Genomic DNA, 25,926 nt, shown 5'->3' with positions numbered 1-25,926 from the left:
CTGTAGGTGCTGATATCTGCTCTTATCTTTTTGGATGAGTTTCTTTGTCCTTGGTTTCCGGAGCTCTTTCTAGTATTTAGGAGAGTGTGGTGGTTGTGTGTTGCCTGGTAGACAATTCTTTTGGGATCTTGATAGGTATGGCCACTAGTGGTTCAAAGTAAAATGTGTCTCTAGGTGTTGGGAACTGACACTAGGGATGAGGATAGGCTGAGGGAGGGCTGAGGGGGTCCAGAAGAGCAAAGAAATCAGTGTGTTATGCCAGTATATGCTTAGTCCCCTGGAAATGGGGGCAGAGAGTGAGGAGAGGCCAAAACAGATGGTCTACTAAAGAGCTGGGAATGAAACTAGGGAATTAGGCTTGGAGGGATGGAGGAATATTTGCAGGTAGCTTATCTGTCTCACTGGCCAGAATGGCCTGTGAGTTCCAAAGAAAACCAACTGGAGTCAATGGATGGGATAAAGCAATGTATAGGGCCAGGTAAGTTTGGAGGAGAAAATCTGTATGATCCATTGGAGAAAGGAGCAGGGGAGTGGGAGGGAGGCTATAGTGATGGTCTGCTAAAGAGCTGGGGATAATACTGGGGAATTGTTTTGTATGAGCTAAGGGAGAAGTGAAGATCTGCAGTGAGCCTACCTGGTTCTCTGGCTGGAGTCCAAGTTTCAGTAGTTTGACCAGTTAAGAACCTCTACATTAACTACTATTCACTGCAAAAAGCAACTTCTTTAAATAAGGATGAGAGCACCTCTGTCAATGGGCATACACAAATATTCAGAAGGCGCTTTGACAGTGTGGGCATGTAGCCAAACAACAGTACATACCTTCACCTTCCAAGACCTTGGACCTCTGCCTTAAAAAAATGTTTTAACCAGATTTACTAGCAATGAAATCTCTCCTTTGCAACGAGCCTCCAATCAGGAAGTGCTTGGTTGCCCCACAGCTATCATGCAGCATAATGCACCAGTGCACACATCTTGCATCTTCGTTCAGTATTATAGCATGTAAAGTTTTTTTTTTTCTTTACTAAATTTTTCCAGGCTCTAGTAAACACTGGCCCATGTTCAGGTAGTCTTTTTCAGTTTCCACACATGAGAGTAAATATATAACTTTTGCTTTTTGTGTATTATTTTACTTAAAATAGAATCCTCCAGTTTCAATTCTAGATTAAACATAATATCATCTACCCACACTATGAGTGAGTAAATACTATTTATTTCAAGACATATCTTTTCCTTGGATTGAAAAAACATAGTTTCAGGAGTGGAGACAAATTAAAAGAACATTAATTCTATTTAAAAATTTCAACAAATTGAGGCATGTAGAGGCCGTGGCTGCAAATGTGATCTAAACACGAGTCCATGAAAAGTAAGAGAGTCACGATGGCAAATAGTAACATCAATGATCTGATATGTATGATGATTTTCATTCATTATTTCATTTGTCTTTTTAAAACATCACATATGTACCACATCCTCATACAGAACTTACACCTTTTATACACATCACAGTCAGTTAACTGAGAAACTGATAAAAGCTTTCAAGGAATTTTCTGTATTTTTGTTCCTGAATTGTTAGTAAGAGCTTTCACTATTCTTCTGTTGCATAATTTGTACAGTGTTTCTTTTCTATTTCTGACTAGATTTACCTGGTATTAAAAGTTTTATACATTGTTAACCTTGTTGGTATTGTCAAAAATGTTTTGGGGGGGGGCATCAAATATCTCATTATCACAGCAATCTTATTTGAATATCCTGGCAACAGAGAATAAAATAATGCATTTTTATATCAAATATTTCACAAATCACAGAACACTCAGGCATTTGTATCTTATTTGTTCACATGAAATGTGTTGGAAGAGTTGTCCTATACGTAGAAGTTATTATTCAGAAGTCGTGTGATGTCATAGTCACAAATAGGGCACTATTAAAGTATTTATTAATCAATCTGTCATTGGTGTGGTGTGACTACACAGAAAGTGGGTTTGTGTATTTGAGAATGTGTGTGTACATATGCATATTGATGTCTGTACAAAATAGCCAGTTGTTGGATTTTACAACATAGATCTCCTACCAGAAATAGCTTTTCTACTGGAAAGTCTAACTCCGTGCATTACAATCTGTGACAGAAAAAATAACACAAAAAACTAAGACTTAATCATTAGATAATAAAGACATTTATCTATGCAGTAGTCATATTGCAGCTTATCATGTTGTTCTGTTTCTTTTCTCACTTGTGAATGACACAAGAGACCCAAAAAATTGATTGGCAGAATCCTTAGATCAGCAGGACTAAGGGTAGTAGAGAGATTGAATAGCTTTCTGAACAAGCTTATGAAATATCCAGAAAAGCTTTGATGAAAGTCCCATCACTTGCTCCTACATCTGAGCCATTTTATAGAAATGACAGAGCAAATGCTCCATGGACTAATGAAGAACCACATATTAACAATAATATAAGATTATTTTTTCAAGGCTACTGTCTTTCTCATGACCTTTCTAAAAGCGTTCTTCATATCCTTATTCCTGAGGCTGAATATGATGGGACTGAGGAAAGGGGTAATGACGGTATAAGGAACTGCTATGAGTGTGTCATCCCCTCCTGAGGCTTCTGGCTTCAGATAAACAATCGAGGCAAACCCAAAGTGGATGATGACCACAGTGAGGTGTGAGGCACAGGTGGAAAATGCTTTTTGCTTACCCTCAGCTGAAGGGATCTTGAGGACAGAAGAAAGGATGAACACGTAAGTCAAGAAGATGAGTAAGAATGTACCCAGCAAACCTGACACTGACATCAGTGTTACAGTGAATTCTGTGAGGTCACTGTCTGTGCAGGACAGTCTCACAACTGCCCTCATATGGCAGAAGAAGTGTCTAATGAGGTTGGGCATACAGAAAGACACCCTGAATATCAGTGCAGTCTCTATTAGAGAAATGAAGAATCCTCCAGCCCAAGCAGAGGCCACAAGTTGTCCACATGCAACATTTGTCATAAGAAGAGGATATCTGAGGGGGTTGCAGATGGCCAGGAAGCGGTCATACCCCATCAAAGTGAGAATGATGCAGTTTGTTCCACCAAGGCCCAGGAAGAAGCACATCTGCAAGCCACAGCCTGTGACAGAAATGCGTCTGTCCTTGTCCAGGAGATCCACCAGCATCTTGGGGATGATAGTCAGGGTATAACAGGTCTCAGAGAAGGAGAGTGCACTGAGGAAGAGGTACATAGGGGTGTGGAGAGATCTGTCCACCCAAGTCAAACCCATGATGGTCAGGTTGCCTGCAAGAGTGAGAATATAGAGGCAAAAGAAGACCACAGAGAGGAAGGACTGTACATGTGGGTAAGCAGAGAAGCCTACGAGAATGAATTCCTTCAGGATTGTTTGGTTGATTGCCATTGCTTGGGTTCCTGAAATGTGAAAGAAGAAACAAATAAACCTTCAATCATCATTAGTTTCTCATATTGTCAAATGAAATGCATGGTGTGAATAAGAGAAATCATCAGACTTACAACATCAGTCAGTTTTCCATTCAGTTTAGTGAAACTCAGCCATGTATGTAGATGATGTGATTTCCTAATTATGCATTCATTTATATCTTCAACAATATCTTAATTGTGCCTTACTATGTCACCAGAAAGTTTACTTACTCTGGCCTTAGAGAGGTTAACTATCAATTAAAAATCCTAATGCTATGAAGGGGTGACCTCTCTTGAGCTGTTGGTTCCTGGGGTTCCATAGACCACCAGAACAATAAAGGCTGTTGCCATTGCTCTTGGTGAACATTCATAACTTATGGTAAGACACTATTGTTACAGACATCACATAATTAAGTCATATGATTTAGGGAAATCAGGGTGATACGGATTCATTCATGGTGAATAAGTCTGATAATGCTAGAACTGGAACATTTATTCATGTTGACTAGGTCTTGTAGTGCTAGAAATTTCTGTCTACACAAATTTTCCTCGGTGAGGAAAGCCATCAACCCTTGAAAAAACAGTAATGGCTGGCCTTGAAGATATACCCACTCTTGTAAAAGTGCATCTAGGTTGTGGGAGTAACCAATTACTTTCTAATTGGATTTAAATCCTCCTTCACAAAATGATACTTATGCCTGGTACTATTAACTGGGCCCCAAACCATTGACAGGACATGTTATAGGCAATAAGGGAAAATTTAATGCTACTATTTTGATATGTGGGCATAGTAATTGACTACTCCCTAAGTTCTTGGCTTTATACCCATAGGTTAGTGCATCCCTCAACCCTCAGAGGAGAAAATTTTTGTCAAAGATTGTGGTTAATACAAAGACTAGTCAATATGCAGAGAATTAGATTCTGTGGCATGTTCAGCTCTAATTGGGATGCCTACCCAGAGGGCTCAGAGATCATTGAAGAAGTGTGGGGTATTGCTATGGCCTGCAAGTATATGAATTAGAGATTCAGCTATATATGATAAAGCTATACCTATAAAGGTCAAGGAATTCTTCTAGAAGAAAGTCAAATATCTGGGAATATTTGATGTTATTTGGCTTTTAATATATCTGCATTTTCATACTATCAATTTCTTGTGTGTCCATAACTCCTAGGCCATAATGGCAAACAATATAAGCTTCTCAGACCTACTGCTCATCTGAACTAGGTAATTCCTCTACATAGACAATTTCTGTCTCCTAAGCATAGGAGACAGGTGGATTATAGCTACATAGCTTTGTTTCTTGTGCAAATGAAGCTCAGCTGATCCCTTTCCTCCGGGCCTAGTGGCATTCTAGAGTTCTAGAGCTATTGACTAAGGACAAAAAGGTTTTTTTTTTTTTTTTTTTTTTTTTTTTTTGTCATAACCACATGTGAGGGCCAGGGCAGGTTTTCCTGGTCCGGGCAGAGTCTCATGGCTGGAGAGGAAGGGACAAGGGACAAGGCAACACTTCTGTAGACAGTAAGGACTGGGTCAAGTGAGGAGAGTAGGGAAAGAAGAAATGAGCATGGCGAGAAAAAAAAAAAAACAAAGATGAGATCAAAAGCATTAAGGTTATGAGAGGACAGGAAAAGAAGGGACAGAGGGGAACTGAGTGTCAGAATGGAACTGAAGGTGTGTGGATAGAATTTTGTCATAAAGAAATAAAGTGAACGGACGAAAGAGCCTGGTGTACTTAGATTCTTTTCCCCCAGAATGCCTCATCTACAGTCATAGCGTCTTCCCCAGAACTCTGGGAGGAATCTTCTCAGGGCAGGCCCCTGGGAAAATTCTGGTAGGTTATAAGACTAAGAGTTGGAGGTTGTAGATGTGTGCAGCAAAAAAGAAAAAAGTATTTGCTCGACATGACCTCATAGTGGCTGTGAGCTCAAGTACAAGGTTGCCAAGATCACCCCAACCAAAAATCCCAGCATGGACAGGGAAGACACTCATGAAGTCCCTCCTTTAGCTGAGAAGCTAGCAGGAATTGATAGCTGTTGGGAGGGAAAAGCAGTGATAGGGTGAGAGGGGATTTGATCAAAACATTGCATATATGTATGGAAATTCTCTAACAATAAACATTAATAAAAGTAAAGAAAAATGTTTGGGGAACATAAATGAAAATATTGGTCTTTCTTAAAAAGGAAAGTAATTTACCTCAAAAGAGATTCCATTGGCTAGTAATGTAATAATGATGAGATACTGCAATCTGAAGAAAGAAACTCAGGTACTTTAATGAATCCACTTTTGGATAAGACTCTCAACACTGAATGGCGCTGAGTGATTCTGGGGCCTGGGAGGATAGCTCAATGGATAAAGCATTTGCCTCCCGGGTATGAAGACTTGCATTCAGATTCCAGCACCCACATACAGGTCGGGCAGGCACTGCTGTCTGTCTGTTATCCCAGTACTCAGGAGTTAGAGACAGGGGTCATGAGTACACCAGTCTAGTGAGACCATTTAGAATTGGCAAACTCTTGGTTCAACAGATACCCTTTTTCAATAAACATAGAGCAATGGACGTAGACCTTCAGTGTCAGCTTCAGACCTCCACACAGATGCACACACATGTGCCCACAGATATGTCAACATACCACACACTCATACACATACAACACACTCATACACATACAACACACAACATACCACATATGTGTACACATGCAACACACACCATACCATATATGTGTATACATGCAACACACAACATACCACACATGCACATACATACAACACAGAGCATACCACACATGTACAATACAACACACAGCATACTACATATGTATATACATACAACACAGAACATACCACAAATGTACACAAATACCACCTACCACACCATAAACATGTACACATACAACATACAGCATACCACACATGTACACATACAACACACAACATGCCACATACACGTACATGTAAACAAAACCAAACAAAGTAAATGAAAACATGTCTAAAACTTTCTTAGTTAGATTTTCCTTGCTTCAATAAACATGACCTAAAAGCAACATGAAAGGAAAGGTTTTTCCCATTTTACAGCTCACAGTGTGTCATGGAGGAAATGCAGGGAAGGAATTCAAGGCAGGCACTGAAGAAGAGACCAAGGAAGAACACAGCTTACAGGCTTGTTTCCTATGGCTTGATCAGCCTGCTTTTTTACTGCATCCACAAGATGCCAAAGGATGCCACCACACCCAGTGAGGTGGGTCTTCTCACATCAATCATTAACCAAGAAAATATCTGGTAGTTTTACCCACAGGCCAGTAGTAATGCCTTCTACAGAGGCATTTCTCTCAATTAAGATTTTCTCTTCCCAGATACATGTAGGTTTGTCTCGAGTCAAAAACAACAACAACAACAACAACAACAAAAAACCCAAACACTGAAAAAGACAAGTAGTCTAACACAGCCATTCCTATGGAACATATAATCCTATGTCGTTAAGGAAATATTGAAACAATTTCCTGGTCATTTGAGGACTAAGCTTGGATAATGACTTAAAATTGTTGGAGAAACCTGAAATCATCATTCCTTCTTGAGGTTGGCAACCAACCAGGCACTAAAACATCAAAAGAAATTAAAACAAAACAAAACACACCTCTCTTTTGATACTTTGAGGGGAGAGAAGGGTGAACATTAGGGCACCCCAGCATTGTTAGGATTCATAGTAATTAGCTAGAGGTGTAACACTAATTGATAAAGACTCTATATGTAAGCTTGAAACAGGAGGCAACTGAGATTATGTCCATTTTCTTAACAGCAAGCTCATCGCCCAAAGATAAATGTGAAATCACTGTGTGGATTCTTCAGTAACTCTCCATCTATTTGCTCTCATCTTCCAACTTCCACAACATGATGCCTGTCTATTTAATTAAAACATTCAGTTTCCTATTAGGCAGAGATATTTTTCCTGTCTCACATGTCAGCATATTTGATAACTAGCATTTATGGAGTCTGCATTTCCCCAAATTCTTTCAAATGATTATTGATTTTTCACTTCACTGCATAAATATGAAATGCGTGTGACAGCTGCGATCTGTGTGGGACAGCTGAGATTATCTCACTTTGAAAATAATTATATCTAGGAAGTGGCATATTTGTAACTGGAATCACACTGTTTTGATTTCAACTCCCCATTCTTCCCACTCCTCAGTGTTTTCCTTTCAAAAATGGGTCCATGATCATCATTTCTGTATTTCTCAAGGTGACACTTTAAGAAGACAAGAATTCTCAGTAAGTGTTTTACGAATAAGTTAAGAATCAGAAAGTACCTAATTTAGAAACGGTGTCTGTTTTACGTTTTCAGTACTGTGAGTTTTGAACATGTAGAGCACCAGAGTTTCCACACTGCTTAGATCTAGTCCAGTCTAGATTAAGCTTCTTGGCATTGTTAGAAGAGGCACAGAAAAAGAATATAAACATATTTTAATGTCAAATTCACTGTGATTCTTCCTGATTTCAAAATTTGCTTGGGGGTGATTGTTCCATTCTGCAATAATTAGTTCTCTGTAATATTCTGGACTTTCACCCCAACTCCCCCAAAGAAAATTAAGCTTTATTAGGGCCCTTCTGTTTTCCCTAATACGAGGAAACTTGTTTCTCCCATCAGAACATCTTACATACCAAAGCTTCCCCTTTATAGCAACGCTATAAGTAAGTCAATTCTAAGTATTTGAAGCTAAAAGGGTTAAATTCTTGTATCAAAGATATAATAGAACACATTACCAAAACAAGCTGATTTAGTTTCTTGTGTATTTAGAACAAACCCTGCAATTTCCCTGTAACATACTATGTATAAGTAAATGATATATTTCATTCCACATGCACGATCCCCTTCCAGCACAATCAGGGGATGGGTGTTGTTTGCAAAACCATTATTAATTTTAGAAGAATTTTGAGATGAAAATCCAGGCATTGTAGTATGTTCCTGTAATCACAGAACTCAGGAAACCAATGCAGGAGGGTTGCATGAGTTCATTGCCAGCCTGGGATATGGTGAATTCCAGGAATGGATGGACAGAAAGCAATGCAGTGTGAAATCCTGTCTGTCTGTCTTTCTCTTTCTTTTCTTTCTTTCTTTCCTCCTTTCTTTGTTTCTTTCTCTCTCTCCCCCCTCTCTCTTTCTTTTGCTATAGGTTGATGGATTGCTCAGTGCTTATGAGCATTTGCTGCTCTTCCAAGGGACCATAGTTCTGTTCTAACATGCATATCACCCACTCACAAGTGCTTGTAACTCTTGCTTCAGGGGATCTGATGCCTGCTTCTGGTTTCCTCAGTGCAAGAGTGCAAGCCACATGTCCATAGCATACACACACACACACACACACACACACACACACACACACACTACATATAAATAAAATAAAAATTAAAAAATCTTAAAAATAAGAAAGAAAAATAAGTGAAAAGAACAGAAGCATTTTGAAATATTCTGCAATGTAAAAAATGAGCAACACACATTCCACAAAGGGATCTTTCCTTATCTGGTCATCACCTAACTATGTGCTAGACTTTTTCTGGGTAAGTCATCGATACCACAGTATGGCTTCCAGATTTTTGCTCTACCTTAGGCATAGTCTGAATTAGGATGTGGCTATTGGATCCCACCTCATCTTCAACTCTCTCTGAAGCTAATCAACTTGTGCCCATTTTAATTTGTGTTACCAATCTTTAGACAAAAGTATCACTTACTTTTTCCAGCTTCAAAGAGGAATAATGAGTGAGTGATAACAATTCATTGTTAATAAAAGAGAGTCACAGGATGTGAGTAGTGTCCTACCTTGTTGCTTCATTAGGTGACAAGGCAAATCACTGCCACTGGTAAATTCTGAAAGATATTCTTCATGGTTTTTGTAGAAGCACACCTTCTTCTTCACTCAAAAGAAATAAAAACCAAGTTATGAACATCACTGCTCTAAGGGTCTGGATTCTTCTATTGCTGGTTGTTTGGTGACCTTAAGAAAGTTGTTGTACCTTTTGTGTTTGAATTTCTGCAGTTGGCAAGGATGGAGTTTTCTGAGTTTGTGCAACGTTACTCTTTCTGTGGCTCTAGAGTTGTGTGATATGAGGGTTAAGTGATTAAGCAGGCTGTGTTCCCTCACCAACCACTAAAGACTGCTGGTAGAACCTTGCTTCCTGCCACTGTGAGATGCTGTGTGGTTATTATCAAAGGCTGAGGCTCCCCTGCTCTGGAGGTTTGTGTGGTTCTGGTTAGGAGAGCCCTGGAGATCCCTGTTGTCTTTCATCAGAGAAGGAAGAAAACTTTCTTCCTCAACTTTATAATTTGGTCTCATTAGTTATAGGGCTTTGTGTAATACACGACCTTTAAAACACTTCTGCAAATCCTTGGGGGTTTCAGGTGTGCAGGATTCATCATGCACATTAAAAAAAAAAAAAAAACCTTTCTGCTGCCTGTAAATTTTCTTTTGGCTGGAAGCCTAAATGAGAATTAGAACACCAATGCTCACTGAGTTCACTTTTATTGACAAAAATCCTGCCTTGGACCAAACTTTATGACCAGACTTTAAAAGCACTTACAGAGTGTAAGTCCTTGAAGGACATTCAGCATTATCATTCACTAGTTAAATGAAAATTTAACAGTGTGACTCTACTAAATGACTATGTGGATGGCTAAGGCAAATACAATTGTATGTACACATTTTTGCCATCTGTTCATCAGTTGAAGGCTATTTAGGCTGCTGCCATTTCTTGAAAGTGTGAATAGAGCAGCAATGAACGTAGCTGAGCTATCTCTGTTGTGGGATGTTGAAGCCTTTGGGTATAGGCCAAAGGATGATAGAATTTGGTCATACAGTAGATCTATTTTTAGCTTTCTGAGCATTCATACTGATTTCCATAGTGGCTGTACCAGTTTAGCGCCATAAACAGTGAATGAGGATTCACCTTGCCCACATCCTCATCATCATTTGTCAGTTGTTTTCATCTTAGCTATTCTGACTAGAAAGGAACCGAACTTGAGTTTCCTTGGTTGCTAAGGATGTTGAACACATTAAAATAAATATTTTAGCCATTTTTATTTCTTATTTTGAGAGCTTCCCCCCCACATCAGTAGCATGAACACACACACACACACACACACACACACACACACACACACACACACACTAAATTGAGTCATTTGTTTTCTTGATTCTTTCTATTTTGAGTTCTTTATATATTCTGGGTATAGCAGGAAAAGATTATCTCCCACTTTGTGTGCTTTTTCTTCTCTAAGTAGATTGTTTCCTTCACCGTGCAGTAGGTTTGAGGCCCCAGTTGTCAAATGCTAGCTTTATTTCCTGAGTCAATTCAGTCCTATTCGAAAAGTCACACTCCACTCCCATATCTTGTGGGATATCTTGCCCGTGTTTTCTTCTATCAGTTTCAGTGTTTCAGATTTCACTTTGAGATTTTTGATTCATTTGGAATTAACTTTTGTGGGGGTCTTAGATATGGATCGAATTTCATTCTTCTGTGTGTGGTTATCAGTTTTCCCAGTACCATTTGTTGAAGATGCTGTTTTTCCTTCAGTGTGTATTTTTCATCCTCTTTTTTCAAATACTAGATGGCTGTAATTGCATGCAATCATATTTTGTCAGTCTGACCGACAGGTAGGGCAGAGACAGGACTGGTCCAGCAGATCTCTCCCTGGGGCTCAGTGGGATGGTGAGTGTGGATGGTCCAGACCTCCCCTGTCCACCTGAGAGAAGCCCGCTGAGCCAGGAGTCTTGTCAAAGCAGGAACTCATTTTATTGCATCAGGAGTGGACTTATATAGATTGTTGTGATGCGGGGAGGATATGGGGTGAGGATAGTGGGCCAATAAGATGATGCCATCTCAGCAGTTACTAGGCAGAGGCATTCTAGGTCAAATAGAGCTGAGTCAATTGTATGCAGAAATCATGTCCAAAGACAGGTCGCCAAACTCTAGCTAGGCTCAGGAAGTTACACTGGGCCTCACACCAGAGCCTTATGGGGTCCAACAATATTTGGGTCTTACATTTTGTTCCATTGACCAACATGCCTATTGTATTCCTGTAGCATATTATTTTTATTACTTTTGCTCTGTAATATAGCTTGAGATCTGGTATGCTGCTCCCTTCAGAATTATTCTTTTGGTCAGCATTGCTGAAGTCATCCTAGAACTTGTGTTCTTCCATAAGAATTTTAGTTTTTCCCCCTACTCTTAGAATAATGTCACATACAACTTGACTGGGATTGCATTGAATCTGTAAATTGTTTTTAGTAAGATGGTAATTTTCCCAATTTTAATTTTTCCAGTGCATAACCATCAAATATCTTTCTGTCTTCTAGCATTTATCTCAATTTCTTTGTTCAGAGGTTTAAAGTTCTCATTGGAGAACTTTATCATCTTCTTGACTAGGTTCATTCTTTTGTATATTTTTGAAGCTGTTATGAATAGCAGTATTTCCATGATCTCTTTCTCAGCAATTTTGTTCTGGATTTATAGAAAGGCTACTGGTGTTTTGTAAGTTGATATTGAATTCTGACACTTTGATGAAAATGTTGATCATATTTAGACATTTTCTGGTAGAGCATTTTTGTCTGCAAATAAAGATAATTTGAGTTCTTCCTTCCCAGTTTGTATCCCTTTAAGTTCCTTCCCTCATTTATTGCTCTGTGTAGGGTTTCAAGCACTGACTGAAAAGGAGGAGGGACTATGAATAGCCCTGGCTTGTTCCTCATTTTAATAGGGTTACTTCAAGTTTTTCGCCACTTATCATAATGTTGGCTGTGTTTTTATCATATATAAACCTTGTCATGTTGAAGTATGCTCCCTTCATCCTTATTTCCTGTAGGGTTTTTCTTTCTTTCTTTCTTTCTTTCTTTCTTTCTTTCTTTCTTTCTTTCTTTCTTTCTTTCTTTCTTTCTTTCTTTCTTTCTTTCTTTCTTTCTTTCTCTTTCTTTCTTTCTTTCTTTCTTTCTTTCTTTCTTTCTTTCTTTCTTTCTTTCTTTCTTTCTTTCTTCCTTCCTTCCTTCCTTCCTTCCTTCCTTCCTTCCTTCCTTCCTTCCTTTCTTCCTTCCTTTCTTTTTTTTTTGTTTTTTTGAGACAGGGTTTCTCTGTGTAGCTTTGCGCCTTTCCTGGAACTCGCTTTGGAGACCAGGCTGGCCTCGTTCTGTAGGGTTTTTATCATGATGCTATATTGAATCTTATTAATGGCCTTTTGTTCATCTATTAATAAAATGAAATGACTTATATCTTTATATCATTATTATTATACTAATAAACTAACATATGTTGAACTATCCCCACATTTCTTGGATAAAGCAATCTTGATTGTTGTAGGTGATTTTTTTTATATATGTGTGCATTTTGTTTACAACTATTTTAAATAATTTTAAATGAGTGATTTATTTTATGTGTATGAATCCTTTGCCTGCATGTACATTTATGGACTGCATGTGTGCTTGGTACCTGCTGAGGTCAGAAGAGGGCACTGGAACTGGAGATAATTGTGAGGCACTCTGTGGGATCTGGGAGCTAAACTCAGGTACTCTATGAGAGCAAGTGTTCTTAACCTGTGATCCATCTCTTGAGCTCCTAATTTGTAAATATTTTGTTGAGAATTATTTTCATCTATGTTCATTAGTGGTAATGGCCCTTAGTTATCTTTATTAAATTTTTAGAAATTTGATCAAAATATAAATATGTCACTTTCCCCTTCCCTTTCCTTCCTCTATCCCCTCACCGGTCCATTCTCTCAGTGTTTCCATTTCCCAACCCCATTTATCTCTCCAACTCATAGCCTCCTTTTCTTTGAGTGTTAGTGTTCCATATGTGTATATTAATAGGTAAATATATAAATACAACCTGTGAAGTTCATTTGTATGTCTGTGATTTTGGGGCACCCACAGTGGGGATATGTACAACACCACTCCTGCTTCTAAGGCTCAGGGAACTTTCTTGAAGAGGGAGGGGAAGGATTCTAAGAGCCAGGAGAACCAGGAAATCCGTTGTGAGATTGTGTCTCCTAGAAATGGCAGGGAAGCTTCACCTATGGCACCTCAACAATATGGGTGCCTAAGCAAGAGCTAAACAATGGCAACAGCAATAGACATGCTACCTCAGAAAGTCGAATCTCAGACTCCATGACCAGAGAAAGAACCACAGGGAACCGCTGAGAGAGGGAGAGGTCTTTCTCTTTTGTGTTGTGTCTTTACCTGTCTTTGCTGTTAGAGTGCTATTGGCATCGTAGAAGGAGTTTGGAAGTGATTTCACTGTTCCTATGTTTTGAATGATTTGAGAGGTATTGGTTCTTCTTTGAAAGTCCAGTAGAATTTTGTATCAAATCTACCTAGACCTGGATTCTTTGTAAAATTTATTTTGGAAGAGGTTTTATTACTGTTTTAGTTAAAAAAGAACACACTTGCTATTTAAACAACTTTTACAGGTTAACAACAGTAGAATGTGACTGTAGATGTGTCCCAAATATGATCCTCTTAAACTAAGAGAGCCAAGACAAAGGTACCCTTAATAAACTCATATGTATGACTATTTTAAGCAATCATTATTTTCATAAAAATATCATATAAACTAGAGTTAAAATTACCCTAATATTTTTCACATATATTTATAAGTACATGCCTCAGTTTAAAGATATATATATATATATATATATATATATATATATATATATATGCCTTTCAAGGAAGTCACAGAGTTGTTTGACAGAAAATAATTGAGGAAAAGTTTCCATAAATTTTCCAGACCTTCATGACTGAATAATTAGTAAAGTCTGTCACTATTCCTCTGTTACATAAATTGCAGAGTTTCTGTTTTGTTCTTGGCATTAAAAAATGATGGTATATTCATCTTTTTTCCTGTCTTACATTTGCTTACTCTATTAACATCTTTGTTAAGTGAATTTTTGGTCAAATATCTTAATATCATACATAACCCATTAACACTTGCTTTTGAATATTCTCACCACAGAGATACAGAAGCACACTCCTTATATTCAACTTTCACCAAATGATAAAATATGCAGTTATTAATAGCTTGTTTATTTACATGAAAGGTGTCAATAGGTTTCTTCTATTCTCTAAAGGTGGAAATTATTGACAGACAACAGTCTCTTAAATATGTTATTGTTAAAACAATAAGTAATGGGTGAAGGATAAGTATGATAAGAATACATTATAATAAACTGGAAATTCTAAAAGATCTAATAAAATAAAGTTAAAGTACAAAAATCATTTAGTAAACAGGAATCAGTATGATGTGAATATTTAACAAATGAGATTTTGCTTTTGTGTATATATTTATATACATATATATGTTTTCACAAACAAATAGCTGCTGTTTTTTTTTTTTTTTTTTTACAATATAGCTCCTGTTAGAAATAGCTTTCTCATGAGAAGTCGAACTTGGTACATATAATCTTTCTAGAAATGTTGACCATTTGTATCTTTAGATACTGAAAACATATCTCAGTGTAGTGGTCACATTGCTGCTTTCCCTTCTGCTCTTTCCTCACTTATGACAGGTACAGAATGCCCAGAAATTGGCAGAGTCTTCTTATCAGTAGCATTATTTTTCCCATAGTTGTGGAAAGAAGAGAGATTGGATACCTTCCTGAGCCTACTTAGAAAATGGCTAGGACAGGTTAGGTGAAAGTCTCAGTCATGTACTCCTGAATTTCACCTTTCTATAGAAGTCACAGAGTGCATGCTCCGTTGACTCCTGGAGGAAGTTAAACAATACACTAAACCAGAAACAATAGCCCAAGGTTAGTTTTCAAGGCTACTGTCTTTCTCATGACCTTTCTAAAAGCGTTCTTCATATCCTTATTCCTGAGGCTGAATATGATGGGACTGAGGAAAGGGGTAATGATGGTATAAGGAACTGCTATGAGTGCGTCATCTCCTCCAGAGGCTTCTGGCTTCAGATAAGCAATAGATGCAAACCCAAAGTGGATGATGACCACAGTGAGGTGTGAGGCACAGGTGGAAAATGCCTTTTGCTTACCCTCAGCTGAAGGGATCTTGAGGACAGAAGAAAGGATGAACACGTAAGTCAAGAAGATGAGTAAGAATGTACCCACTAAGCCAAACATTGACATTAGTGTTACAATGAATTCTGTGAGGTCACTGTCTATGCAGGACAGTCTCACAACTGCCCTCATGTTGCAGAAGAAGTGTCTGATGAGGTTGGGTATGCAGAAAGACACCCTGAATACTAGTGCAATTTGTATAAAAGAGACCAAGAATCCTCCAGCCCAAGCAGAGGCCACAAGTTGTCCACATGCAACATTGGTCATAAGAAGAGGATATCTGAGGGGGTTGCAGATGGCCAGGAAGCGGTCATACCCCATCAAGGTGAGAATGATGCAGTTTGTTCCACCAAGGCCCAGGAAGAAGCACATCTGCAAGCCACAGCCTGTGACTGAAATGCATCTGTCCTTGTCCAGGAGATCCACCAGCATCTTGGGGATGATAGTCAGGGTATAACAGGTCTCAGAGAAGGAGAGTGCACTGAGGAAGAGGTACATAGGGGTGTGGAGAGATCTGTCCACCCAAGTCAAAGCCATGATGGTCAGGTTGCCTGCAAGAGTGAGAATATAGAGGCAAAAGAAGACCACAAAGAGGAAGGACTGTACATGTGGGTAAGCAGAGAAGCCTACGAGAATGAATTCCTTCAGGATTGTTTGGTTGATTGCCATTGCTTGGGTTCCTGAAATGTGAAAGAAGAAATAAATAAATCTTCAGTTCCTCCTTAGTCTTCAATATTGTCAAATAAAATGCATTGTGTGAATAAAGAAATCACTCACAACATCAATTAGTTTTCCATTCAGTTTAGCAAAACTCAGCCATGTATGTAGATGGTGTGATTTCCTAATCATCCATTTACTTCTTCAGCAATGAATTCTTAATTATATAATTATGCCCAGAGGGATCATTTTTGACTATTTAAAGTATTTTATTGGCTGGTAATTTAATATTGGTGAAATACTCCTCTTGGTATTCAGATAAAAGAAACTCAGATCCATTAGCTGAGCTACATGTGGATAAAACTCTCAATGTTGAAAAAACGCTGAATGAGTTTTCAGCCTGAGGAAATTACTCAGTGGATAATACATTTGCTGAACAATCATGAGGACAGTAGTTCAAAATACAACACCCAAATAAAATATGGACAAGCCTGTATCCCAGCACTGAAGATACAGAGGCAGAATACCTGACTATTCAGACTATTTGGAGCTGGCAATCTCTGACTTCAGCAAAAACCCGGCATCAGTGAATGAAGTAGAGAATAAAGAGGAAGACACTCAGTGTCAGCTTTGGGCCTTCATGCGCATGTGTATCCATGCACACCCAAACATATATGCAAAACTCATACTCCCATGTAAACATGAAACCATAATATAAAATAAAAGACATGCTGAAGGATAAAGGGACAGAGTTAGGTCTAACATAGATACTCCTAAATAATAAATAGCCTGTAAATATTCACTAAGTAGAGACTGAGAATGATTTCTAAGTGCTATGGCTTACAACTGTTGGAGAAACCTTAAGTGATTTTTTTCTTCTTGAAGAAGGCACCTAGGTCCCAAATTATTAAAATAATACTTTAAAAGTTTTGCTTTTGATACTCTGAGAGGAAGGATGCATGAAACTTATAATATCCCAGCATTCAACAAAACATGGCATATCAAGTTGCAGTAAGACTAAAGCCTCCCCAGGTATTAAGGGTGGGCAAGGAGACCAAGTATGAGGAGCAGGGTCCCAAAAGCAAGTAAAGAGTGGGAGACAGTCTCTGTTCTCACTGTTAGGAGTCTCACAAGAGTACCAAGCTACACAACTGTAACATATATGCAGAGTGGCTAGATCAGTCCCATGCCGGCTCCTTGGTTGTTGGCTCAGTCTCTATGAGCCTTTATGAGCCCAGGTTAGTTGATTTTGTGAATTTTCTTCTGGTACCCTTGACTTCTCTAGCTTCAATAATCATTTCTCCTCTTCTTCTGCAGGATTCCCTGAACTCTGCCTAATGTGGAGACCCTCCCTAATGTGGGAGACCTGCCTTTTCCTAAACAGAAACATAGGAGGAGTTGATTGAAAGATGGGAACAGAGGGGGGATTTGGGGGAGGAACTGGCAGGAGAGTAGGGAGGGGAAACATCCCTGGGATGTAAAATAAAAATAAATTTATTAAAAAATATCGCAGCATTCAATTTGAAAATGGTTAGTTATCATGAGACAGCTAAGCCCTAAATGGGAGATATATACATATATATTTAGCACTGCCCCACTATCAAGGCTCTAGATACATTACAGAAAAGGAGGCAGAAAAAAATTGAGAACTGGATGATGGGAAGAATATTTTGAGTTGCTGTCTTGTGGACATTATATGGTGACCCCAGTCATATTCTTACAGCTACACAAGATTGAGTCAGCTGAAATCTCAGCATATAGAGCTGATGGTCTCCAGACCTGATTACATTCTGATTCTCCACTGGCAGTTGATTGTTTCTGGAAGAGGAAAAAAAAATTAGTCTTTATTGACTATCTGGCCACTGGTAGGTTTCTCATACTCTAGTGGAAACATCCATGCACAAATCGGTAGGTCTAATTGGATTGAGTGTTCAGATCTATGTGTGGTGCACAGATATGATTATACTTCATTGCATATATATATGCATATATATATATATGCAATTTTCAAAAAATGAGAAAAGAATTAGAAAGAACACCCCAGGATACTCAGGATTAATAATGATTAGATCACATGATATTGACAGTCTCAATATGTAAGCCCGATACAGGAGGTAATGAGATTGTGTTCATTTCCTGAATGATCAACTCATCATTAAGTAAAGAGAGACAAATGCAGTGAAATCAGTGTGAATTCTTCAGTAACTCTGATGTATTTAATCTTATCCTCCCCTGACTTCCACAACATGATGCCTGTCTTTATAATTAATATATTCGCCTTTCTATTACACAGAGCTATTTATCCTGTCTCACATGTCAATGTATTTGATAACTGAAATTTACAGAGTCTGCATTTCCCCAAATTCTTTCAAATGTTTATTGATTTTTCACTTCACTGCATAAATATGAAGGGCGTGTGACAGCTGCGATCTGTGTGGGACAGCTGAGATTATCTCACTTTGGAAATAATTATATCTAGGAAGTGGCATATTTGTAACTGGAATCACACTGTTTTGATTCCAACTCCCCATTCTTTCCGCTCCCCCGTGTTTTCCTTTCAAGAGCGGGACCATGATTATCATTTCTGCCTTTCTCGAGGTGATACTGCACAGCACTTTCAGAAGACAAGTAAGTGTTGTACGGATAAGTTAAGAATCAGAAAGTGGCTAATCTAAAAACGGTGTCTGCCTTGCTTTTTCAGTACTGTGAGTTTTGAACATGTAGAGTTTCAGAGTTTCCATATTGCTTAGATTTTGTTCAGTCTAGATTAAGCTTCTTATGGCAGAATCTGTCTTGCACTGTCAGAAGAGGCACAGGAAAACAATGTAAATATACTAACAGTTTCAGAGATAATACAAACCCTGTGGACTCCACCTGACATGTTTCTTTGATTCTTCTCTCTTCTTCCATCATCTTTCTTTCCATGCTGTGCATGAACAATGTGCTCTAGTTTTCCTTCCTTTTTTTCCCCCTTTGTCATGTTGTCTCAGTAGCTTCTTATCTGTGAGTAATCATTTCTCAGTTGGAAGGTAGGGAGTTCTGTTCTCTTCATAGGTACCTTACAGCGGGTTGCATTTTAGGAAACCCCAGCCTTCCTCATGAGTCTTTCTGTGTAAGCCTCCTTAGTATCTGAGTATACCGTAAGTCTTCCAGGCCTTAAAATTTGCTTACACAGTATTGCTCCAATTACCCCTAGAGTTACTTTTCTGTAACAATCTGGGATTTCACCCTTCCCCTCCCAGAAAAGTTAGGTCCCTCAAAGCCTCTTCTGTTGTAATCTATCACCCAAACACATGCTGGTGGGAGTCAGTAGGACACCTCACACACTAATACTCTTAAGCTCTCTCTCTCACTCTTCATGTAGCAACTCTGTAAGAAATTCAGTTCTATGTATTCTAAAATCAGAGGGTTAACTTATTTTCTTAAATCACATAACACGTTAGCAAAAAGGACGCTGATTCAGTGTCTTTAGAACAAAACCCATAACTTCACTGTAACATATTATGTACAAGCAAATTCCGTATTTCACCCAACCTATATAGTTGCTTCCAACAAAATCACGGGGTGGGGGTTGCTTGCAAAGCTGTCATAAACAGAAGCATTTTGAATCACAAACACAGGTGTGGTGGCTCAAGCCTGTCATCCTGTAATCTTGGCACACAAAAGGCTGAAGCAGGAGGCTTGCTTAGTTCAAGGCCTGCCTGGGCTAAACAGGGAGCTCTAGGCCAGTATTGGTTAAAGTGTAGTATCGTTTTTTTGTTTTTTGTTTTTGTTTTTTTTTAAACGAGCTGGAGAGATGGCTCAGCGGTTAAGAACACTTGCTGTACTTCCTACGGACTCTAGCTCAGTTCCTGGTACCCACATGAAGCAGCTCACACATGCTTGTAACTACAGTTCCAGTTATCGGATCCTACCTACCTCATCTATTTTTGAAGTTGCCACTAAATTTACTGTCTCCAGTTTAGTTGGGTTATCAATCTATGGTCTTCAATGACAAACAGAAACAGTGAGGAGGGGCATAGTCAGTGCTGTCCCATGGATACTTTCTTTCTGTGGTGATAATTAATTATGAATAGAAGAGCGCCAGCAGAACTAGAATACTTTCCTACCTTTCACTTAATTAAATCCCAAGGCCAAGTCGCTGTCACAGGTATATTCTTCTGGAAGATATTCTTCACAGTTTTGGTGTCAGCATTTGTAGTTTCCACTCATCAGAAATAAAAACTGAGTCATGAACATCACTGCTCTAAGGGTCTGGCTTCTTCTTTTGCTGGGTATTGCTGTACCTTTTGTATTTGAATTTCTGCAGTTGGCAAGCATGGAGTTTTCTGAGTTTGTGCAGCTTTACTCTTTCTGTGGCTTTAGAGTTGTGTGATATTAGGGTTAAGTGACTAAGAAGGCTGTGCTCGTCCCTCACCAACCACTGAATGACCGCGGGTCATTGCTTCCTGCCACCGTGAGATGCTGTGATTATTATCAAAGGCTGAGGCTCCCCAGCTCTTAAGGTTTGTATGGTTCTGGTTAGGAGAGCCCTGGAGATCCCTGTTGTCTTTCATCAGAGAAGGAAGAAAACTTTCTTCCTCAACTTTATAATTTGGTCTCATTAGTTATAGGGCTTTGTGTAATATGCGACCTCTGATACATTTCTACAGATCCCTGGGGATTTGCTGCGTGCAGAGTTCATCATGCCCACAAACAAAGCTTTCTGCTGCTCAGTGATTTTTTTTTTTTTTGGGTCTGGCAGGAAGCCCAAGTGGAAACTGGGAACCCCAGTGCTCATTGGGTTTTCTTTGACACAGATGCTGTTTTGAATAAAACTTTATTGAGCCTCCTTCCCCTTACTTCTTATTTAGAGTTTCACCCTAGGCTGCAATGACCAGGCTTATTGGGCCTATATAAGCCAGATATAACCACAACAAAAAATAAAAATAAAAATATCTTGCTATGTAAATGTAGTGGAAATCTCCCATCTGATCCCCTCCAACATCTGATTAAACGTATCTACTCCTTTCCTCCAGGTGATGTCTGGTTATCCCAGCTTGCATTCAACAAGAGTCCTATTGGATGAGTTTAGCAGGAACCCCCTTTGACCCATCATATATCTCAGTAATGTCTCATCCACAGAACTCCTTCCCTGTGCCATGGCTACATCTCTGCTTTTCCATGCTGTGTAAAAAGTTGTGTCTGTGCTCGATTTTTAGGTGGATTATTTTCTTTCTTGATGTTTTGTTTTTAGTTGTTTATATATTCTAGATACTAACCATCTCTCAGATTTAAAGCCAGTAAATATTTTTCCCATTCTGTAGGCTGCCTCTTCACTCAGTTAATTATGTCTTTTGCTATATAGGATACTTTTCTTTTTCTGAAGTTCCATTTATTAGTTGTTGATCTTAATGCCTGTGCTGGCAGGGTATTGTTCAGAAAGTCCTTTTCTCTGTCAATGAGTTCAAGCCTACTCCCTTTTTTTCTTCTATATCACATTCAGGGTATCAGGTCTTATGTTGAGGTCCTTGATCCATTTGGGGTTGAGTTTTATGCAAGACAAGAGACAAGGATCCACTTTCATTCTTCTGCATATGGCCATTTAGTTTAACCAGCACTATTTGTTGAAGATGTTGTCTTTTCTCTAAAGTGCATTATTGGCTTTTTTGGTCATGAATCAGATGGATGTATAAGTGTGGGTTTATGTGTGGGCCCTCTGTTATATTCCATTGATCAATGTGTCTGGTTTTATGCTAGGACCATGTTTTTCTTTTATTACTATAACCTGCACTATAACTTGAAATCTAGGATAGTGATCCCTCCTAAAGTTTTGTTATTGCTCAGGATTGTTTTGACAACCCTGGGTCTTTTTGTCTCCATATTAAATTTGAGATTTACTTAAATGGAGAATTGCATTGAGATACTGATAGCTATTGCAATGAATCTTGAAGATGGTTTTGGTAGTTTGACTAGAGTTCTCAAAAGATGAAATACAAATGGCTGAGAAACATTAAAAATTATTTATTTTCCTAAGCCATTAGGAAAACACAGTTTAAAACTACTTTGAAATTTCAAGTTTCCTTGTGGCTAAGATTTAAAACAACACCGCCCCCCCCCAAACAAATGACAGCAAATATTGGTGTAGATTTGGGGGAAGGGGGAAATTACTCATTGCCAGTGGAAGTGCTAATGGATGCATTCACTAAGGAAATCAGTGCGTCATTTCCTCAAAATGCTAGAAACAGATTTACCATAACACTCCTATGCATATACCCAAAGAATTGTACATGCTAGTATAGATATTCTTGCTCATCCATGTTCATTGCTGCTCTATTCATAATATCCAGTGGTTAAGAGCACTTACTGCTCTTCCAAAGGAAATGAGTTCAAATCCCAGCATCTAAAGGGTGACTAAGAATCAGTTGCTCCAGTTCTAAGGGGATGCAATGTCCCTTTCTGGCCTCTGTGGGCACTGCACACATGTATTGTACAGACATACATTCAGATAAAACAATGAAATACATAAAAACAAATAAATCTTAGAAAACAATGAATAGATAATAAAAATGTGGCACAACAGAACATTATTTAACTGTTAAGGAAATTGAAATTATGGAATATACAGGTAAATTGATGGGGCTGGAAATAATCATTCTAAATGAGGGAACATATCCAGAAAGACAAAAATCACACATTCAAAAAATAATTTGTGAATGTTAGCTTTTAATCTTCAGATATGTATTCTCTATTCTCCATTTGGAGCACTCACAGAGGTAAAGAGCCATATAGGGTAATTTTAAGACAGTGGAGATAGAATGTAGTGGAGTATAAATGGATAGAAGAGAATTATAGAACAATCTGACCAAGACAATTCTCATATAGGAAGACATTTAATTGGGGCTACATCCTTATCCATAGGTTGAGAGAGAAGCTGGACGTAGAGGGACTTTTGAAACCTCATGACCAACCCCAGTGACACATTTCCTCTAGCAGGGCCAAATCTTCAATACTTTCAATCCTTTCAAATAGTACCATTCCCTGGTGACTATACCCTCAAATATATGAGCCTGTAGAGGCCATTCCTAATCAAACGACAACATTCCACTAACTGGCCTCCATATTATAATCTAAACAGATAATCAGTCTATCTTCAAAAGTCCCCATAGTTTATCACAGTCTCAACAATGTTTAAAAGTCCAAAGTTCAATGTCTCTTCTGAGGCACAAGGCAATCTCCTAGCTGTAACCTCTGTAAAATCAAATAAAAAAAATCAGATCACATGCTTCCAACAAACAATGGCACAGGATATACATGACCATTCCAAAAGGAAGAAAGGAAGCATAGTGAGCCAATACTGAATGAAGCAAAACAAGAACAAAACCCAGCAGGACAGACTCCAAATTCTGCACCTCCATGTCTGATGTCAAAGAGCTCTTCAGATCTCCACCTCTTTTCTGCTCTGTTGATGGAAACACACTTCTGTCTCTTGGGCTGGTTTCATAGCTGGTTTACAGTAGGTATCTCATGACTCTGGCATCTCCAATACCTTGGGACTTCTAAGGCAGTCCAGGTTTCATTTTCACAGCTTTACACAGTAACCGCTTTGGTCTTACATTCAGGCACACCCCTGACACATACCTTGCCTCAGTGGCTTTTCTTAGGCATAGAGGGGGAGGAAGATTCCACAATCCCGTGTTTTTGTTTGTTTGTTTGTTTGTTTGTTTTGTTTTTTGTTTTGCATCCTTTACTCTAAAGCCAAAATGATGTGGCTGAAGCTGCCTGGTTCTGCTGCTTTCTGGGGCTGGAACTTGACCCCCCCTTTTAATTACATTTATATCAGCTTTCTGTTGTTGATTTTTTTTTTTTTACACTGATCAAGCTTTTCTTTAATTCCTTTTCACAAGTTCAAATATTACCTGAGTGAGGCCTTACCCCAGCACTGTCTTTTATATTTCTTCCAGTATGGCCCAATAAGCCTTGCTTAAAGCATTCAACCACTCTCCTTGTTCAAAGTCCCAAAGTCTTCCATATTCCTCCAACAAATAGCATGATCAGTCCTTCCGGAGCAATATCCCAATCCCTGGTACCAATCTCTGTCTTAGTCATTGTTTCATTGTTGTGAAGAGATACCACACACAAGGCAACTTATAAAATAAAACATTTAACTGGAGACTTGTTTACAGTTTCAACAGATCAGTCCATTATCAACATGGTGGGGAGCATGGTGGCATGAATGGCACTGGAGCAGCAGCTGAGAGCTACCTCCTGATCTGAGAGAGAGGCTGGACCTAGAATGGGCTTTTTAAACTTCAAGGCCAACCCCAGAGACACACTTCCTCTAACAAGGCCAAACTTTCTAATCCTTCTAATCCTTTCAAATGCTGCCATTGCCTTTTCCTGGTGACTAAGCATCCAAATGTAAGAGTCTTTGTGGGCTATCTTATTCATAACACCATAGCTGGCCAACACATTATTCTATTTTGTAGACTGCCTCAAAGGTATAGTGATTGTCTCTTTTGTTTTGTGTAATCTCACGTGTTAATAAATAAGTATTTGCATCCTTTCTCTAAAAAAAACTTTATGTGATGACTTAAAATGTTTTACCTTTAGCATTTTGTAAGTTGCAATTCCTATATTAAAGTATTTATTACTATTTGAATAGATCTTTGGACAGGCTGAGAGATATGGATTTAGTTTCTTCTGCACATGGATATCCAATTATCCAAGTTCCATGTTCTAAAGAAGGTGTCTTTTATATGATGAGTATTTATGGTATCTTTGCCCAAACCAAAGTGAACATGGGTATTACGGCTTCTTTCTGGGTCCTCCATCTTATGCTGTTGGTCTACATGTTTGTTTCTATGTCAGTGCTAAACAGCTTGAAATTCCTTCAGCACTGCTCTTTTTAACTTAGGGTTGCTTTAACTATTCAGTATCTTTCGTGTTTCATATAAATTTTAGCATTATTATTTATTTTTAAAGATTTATTCATTTATTAAGTATACAGTGTTCTGCCTGCATGTATGCCTGCATGCCAGTAGAGGGTATCAGATCTCATTACACATGGTTGAGAGCTACCATGTGGTTTCTGGGAAGACTTGAACTCAGGACCTCTGGAAGAGCAGGCAGTGTTCTTAACCCCTGAGCCTACTCTCCAGCCCCTGCATTGTTATTTTTTTTCTAGAACTTTGGTGAGGATTTCATTGAATCTGCAGATCATTTTTGATAATATAGTTTTTTCAACAATATAAATTCTACCAATACAAGAGCATGGGAGGTCTTTCCATATTCTACTGATTTCCTTACTTAGTTTCTTTAGTGTTTTGAAATATTTGTTATAGAGGTCATTCACATTTACGGTTCTGTTTCTTACTAGATATTTATTTTTTCCCCTAGTGTACTGTGAATGAGATCTTTTATCATGTTTCTTTCACAATAAGTTTGTAGCTGGTATATGGAAAAGCTGTTGATTTTCTACCCTGCTGCTTTGCTGAAAGTGTTTCCAATGCTAAAAGTTTTCTGGTGGAACTTTCAGGTATTTAAGCTGTAATCATATTATCTATTAATTGGATACTGTTGACTTCTTCCTTTATTACTTACTTCTCTTGTGTTTCTTTTTCTTGTCTTATTGCTCTGGCTAAGACTCCAAGTATTGAATAAAAACAGAATAAATGGACTTCCTTGCTTCATTCCTGATGTTAGATGAAATTCTTTCAACATTTTACTATCAGTATAATGCTGGCTGTAGATTTGCTATACATAGTTTTATGTTGAGAAATGTTCTTTCTATCCTTATTTTTCTCAGAGCTTTTATCACAACAGGATGTT

The 25,926-nt window shown here is 38.4% G+C and overlaps 2 protein-coding genes across 2 annotated transcripts; both read right to left on the bottom strand.

The window, feature by feature from the left end:
• Positions 1 to 2,456: 2,456 nt before the first annotated feature.
• On the bottom strand, positions 2,457 to 9,313 carry LOC102906468 (olfactory receptor 10X1). The gene is made up of 2 exons (XM_006993713.3): positions 9,226 to 9,313; positions 2,457 to 3,400 (listed from the first exon to the last, which is right to left on the bottom strand). The coding sequence occupies exons 1-2, from the start codon at positions 9,236 to 9,238 to the stop codon at positions 2,457 to 2,459; spliced, it is 957 nt and encodes a 318-aa protein (XP_006993775.3). The 5' UTR covers positions 9,239 to 9,313.
• A 5,858-nt stretch (positions 9,314 to 15,171) lies between these two features.
• Positions 15,172 to 25,370, bottom strand: LOC102909350 (olfactory receptor 10X1-like). The gene is given in 2 exon segments (XM_006993720.2): positions 15,172 to 16,156; positions 25,339 to 25,370. Coding segments are annotated over 2 exon segments (1,017 nt in total).
• Between the last annotated feature and the right edge of the window lie 556 nt (positions 25,371 to 25,926).

This window comes from Peromyscus maniculatus, chromosome 11 (assembly GCF_049852395.1).
Source record: "Peromyscus maniculatus bairdii isolate BWxNUB_F1_BW_parent chromosome 11, HU_Pman_BW_mat_3.1, whole genome shotgun sequence".
Taxonomy (NCBI): Eukaryota; Metazoa; Chordata; class Mammalia; order Rodentia; family Cricetidae; genus Peromyscus; species Peromyscus maniculatus.
This window is presented reverse-complemented; position numbering and strand designations above follow the sequence as displayed.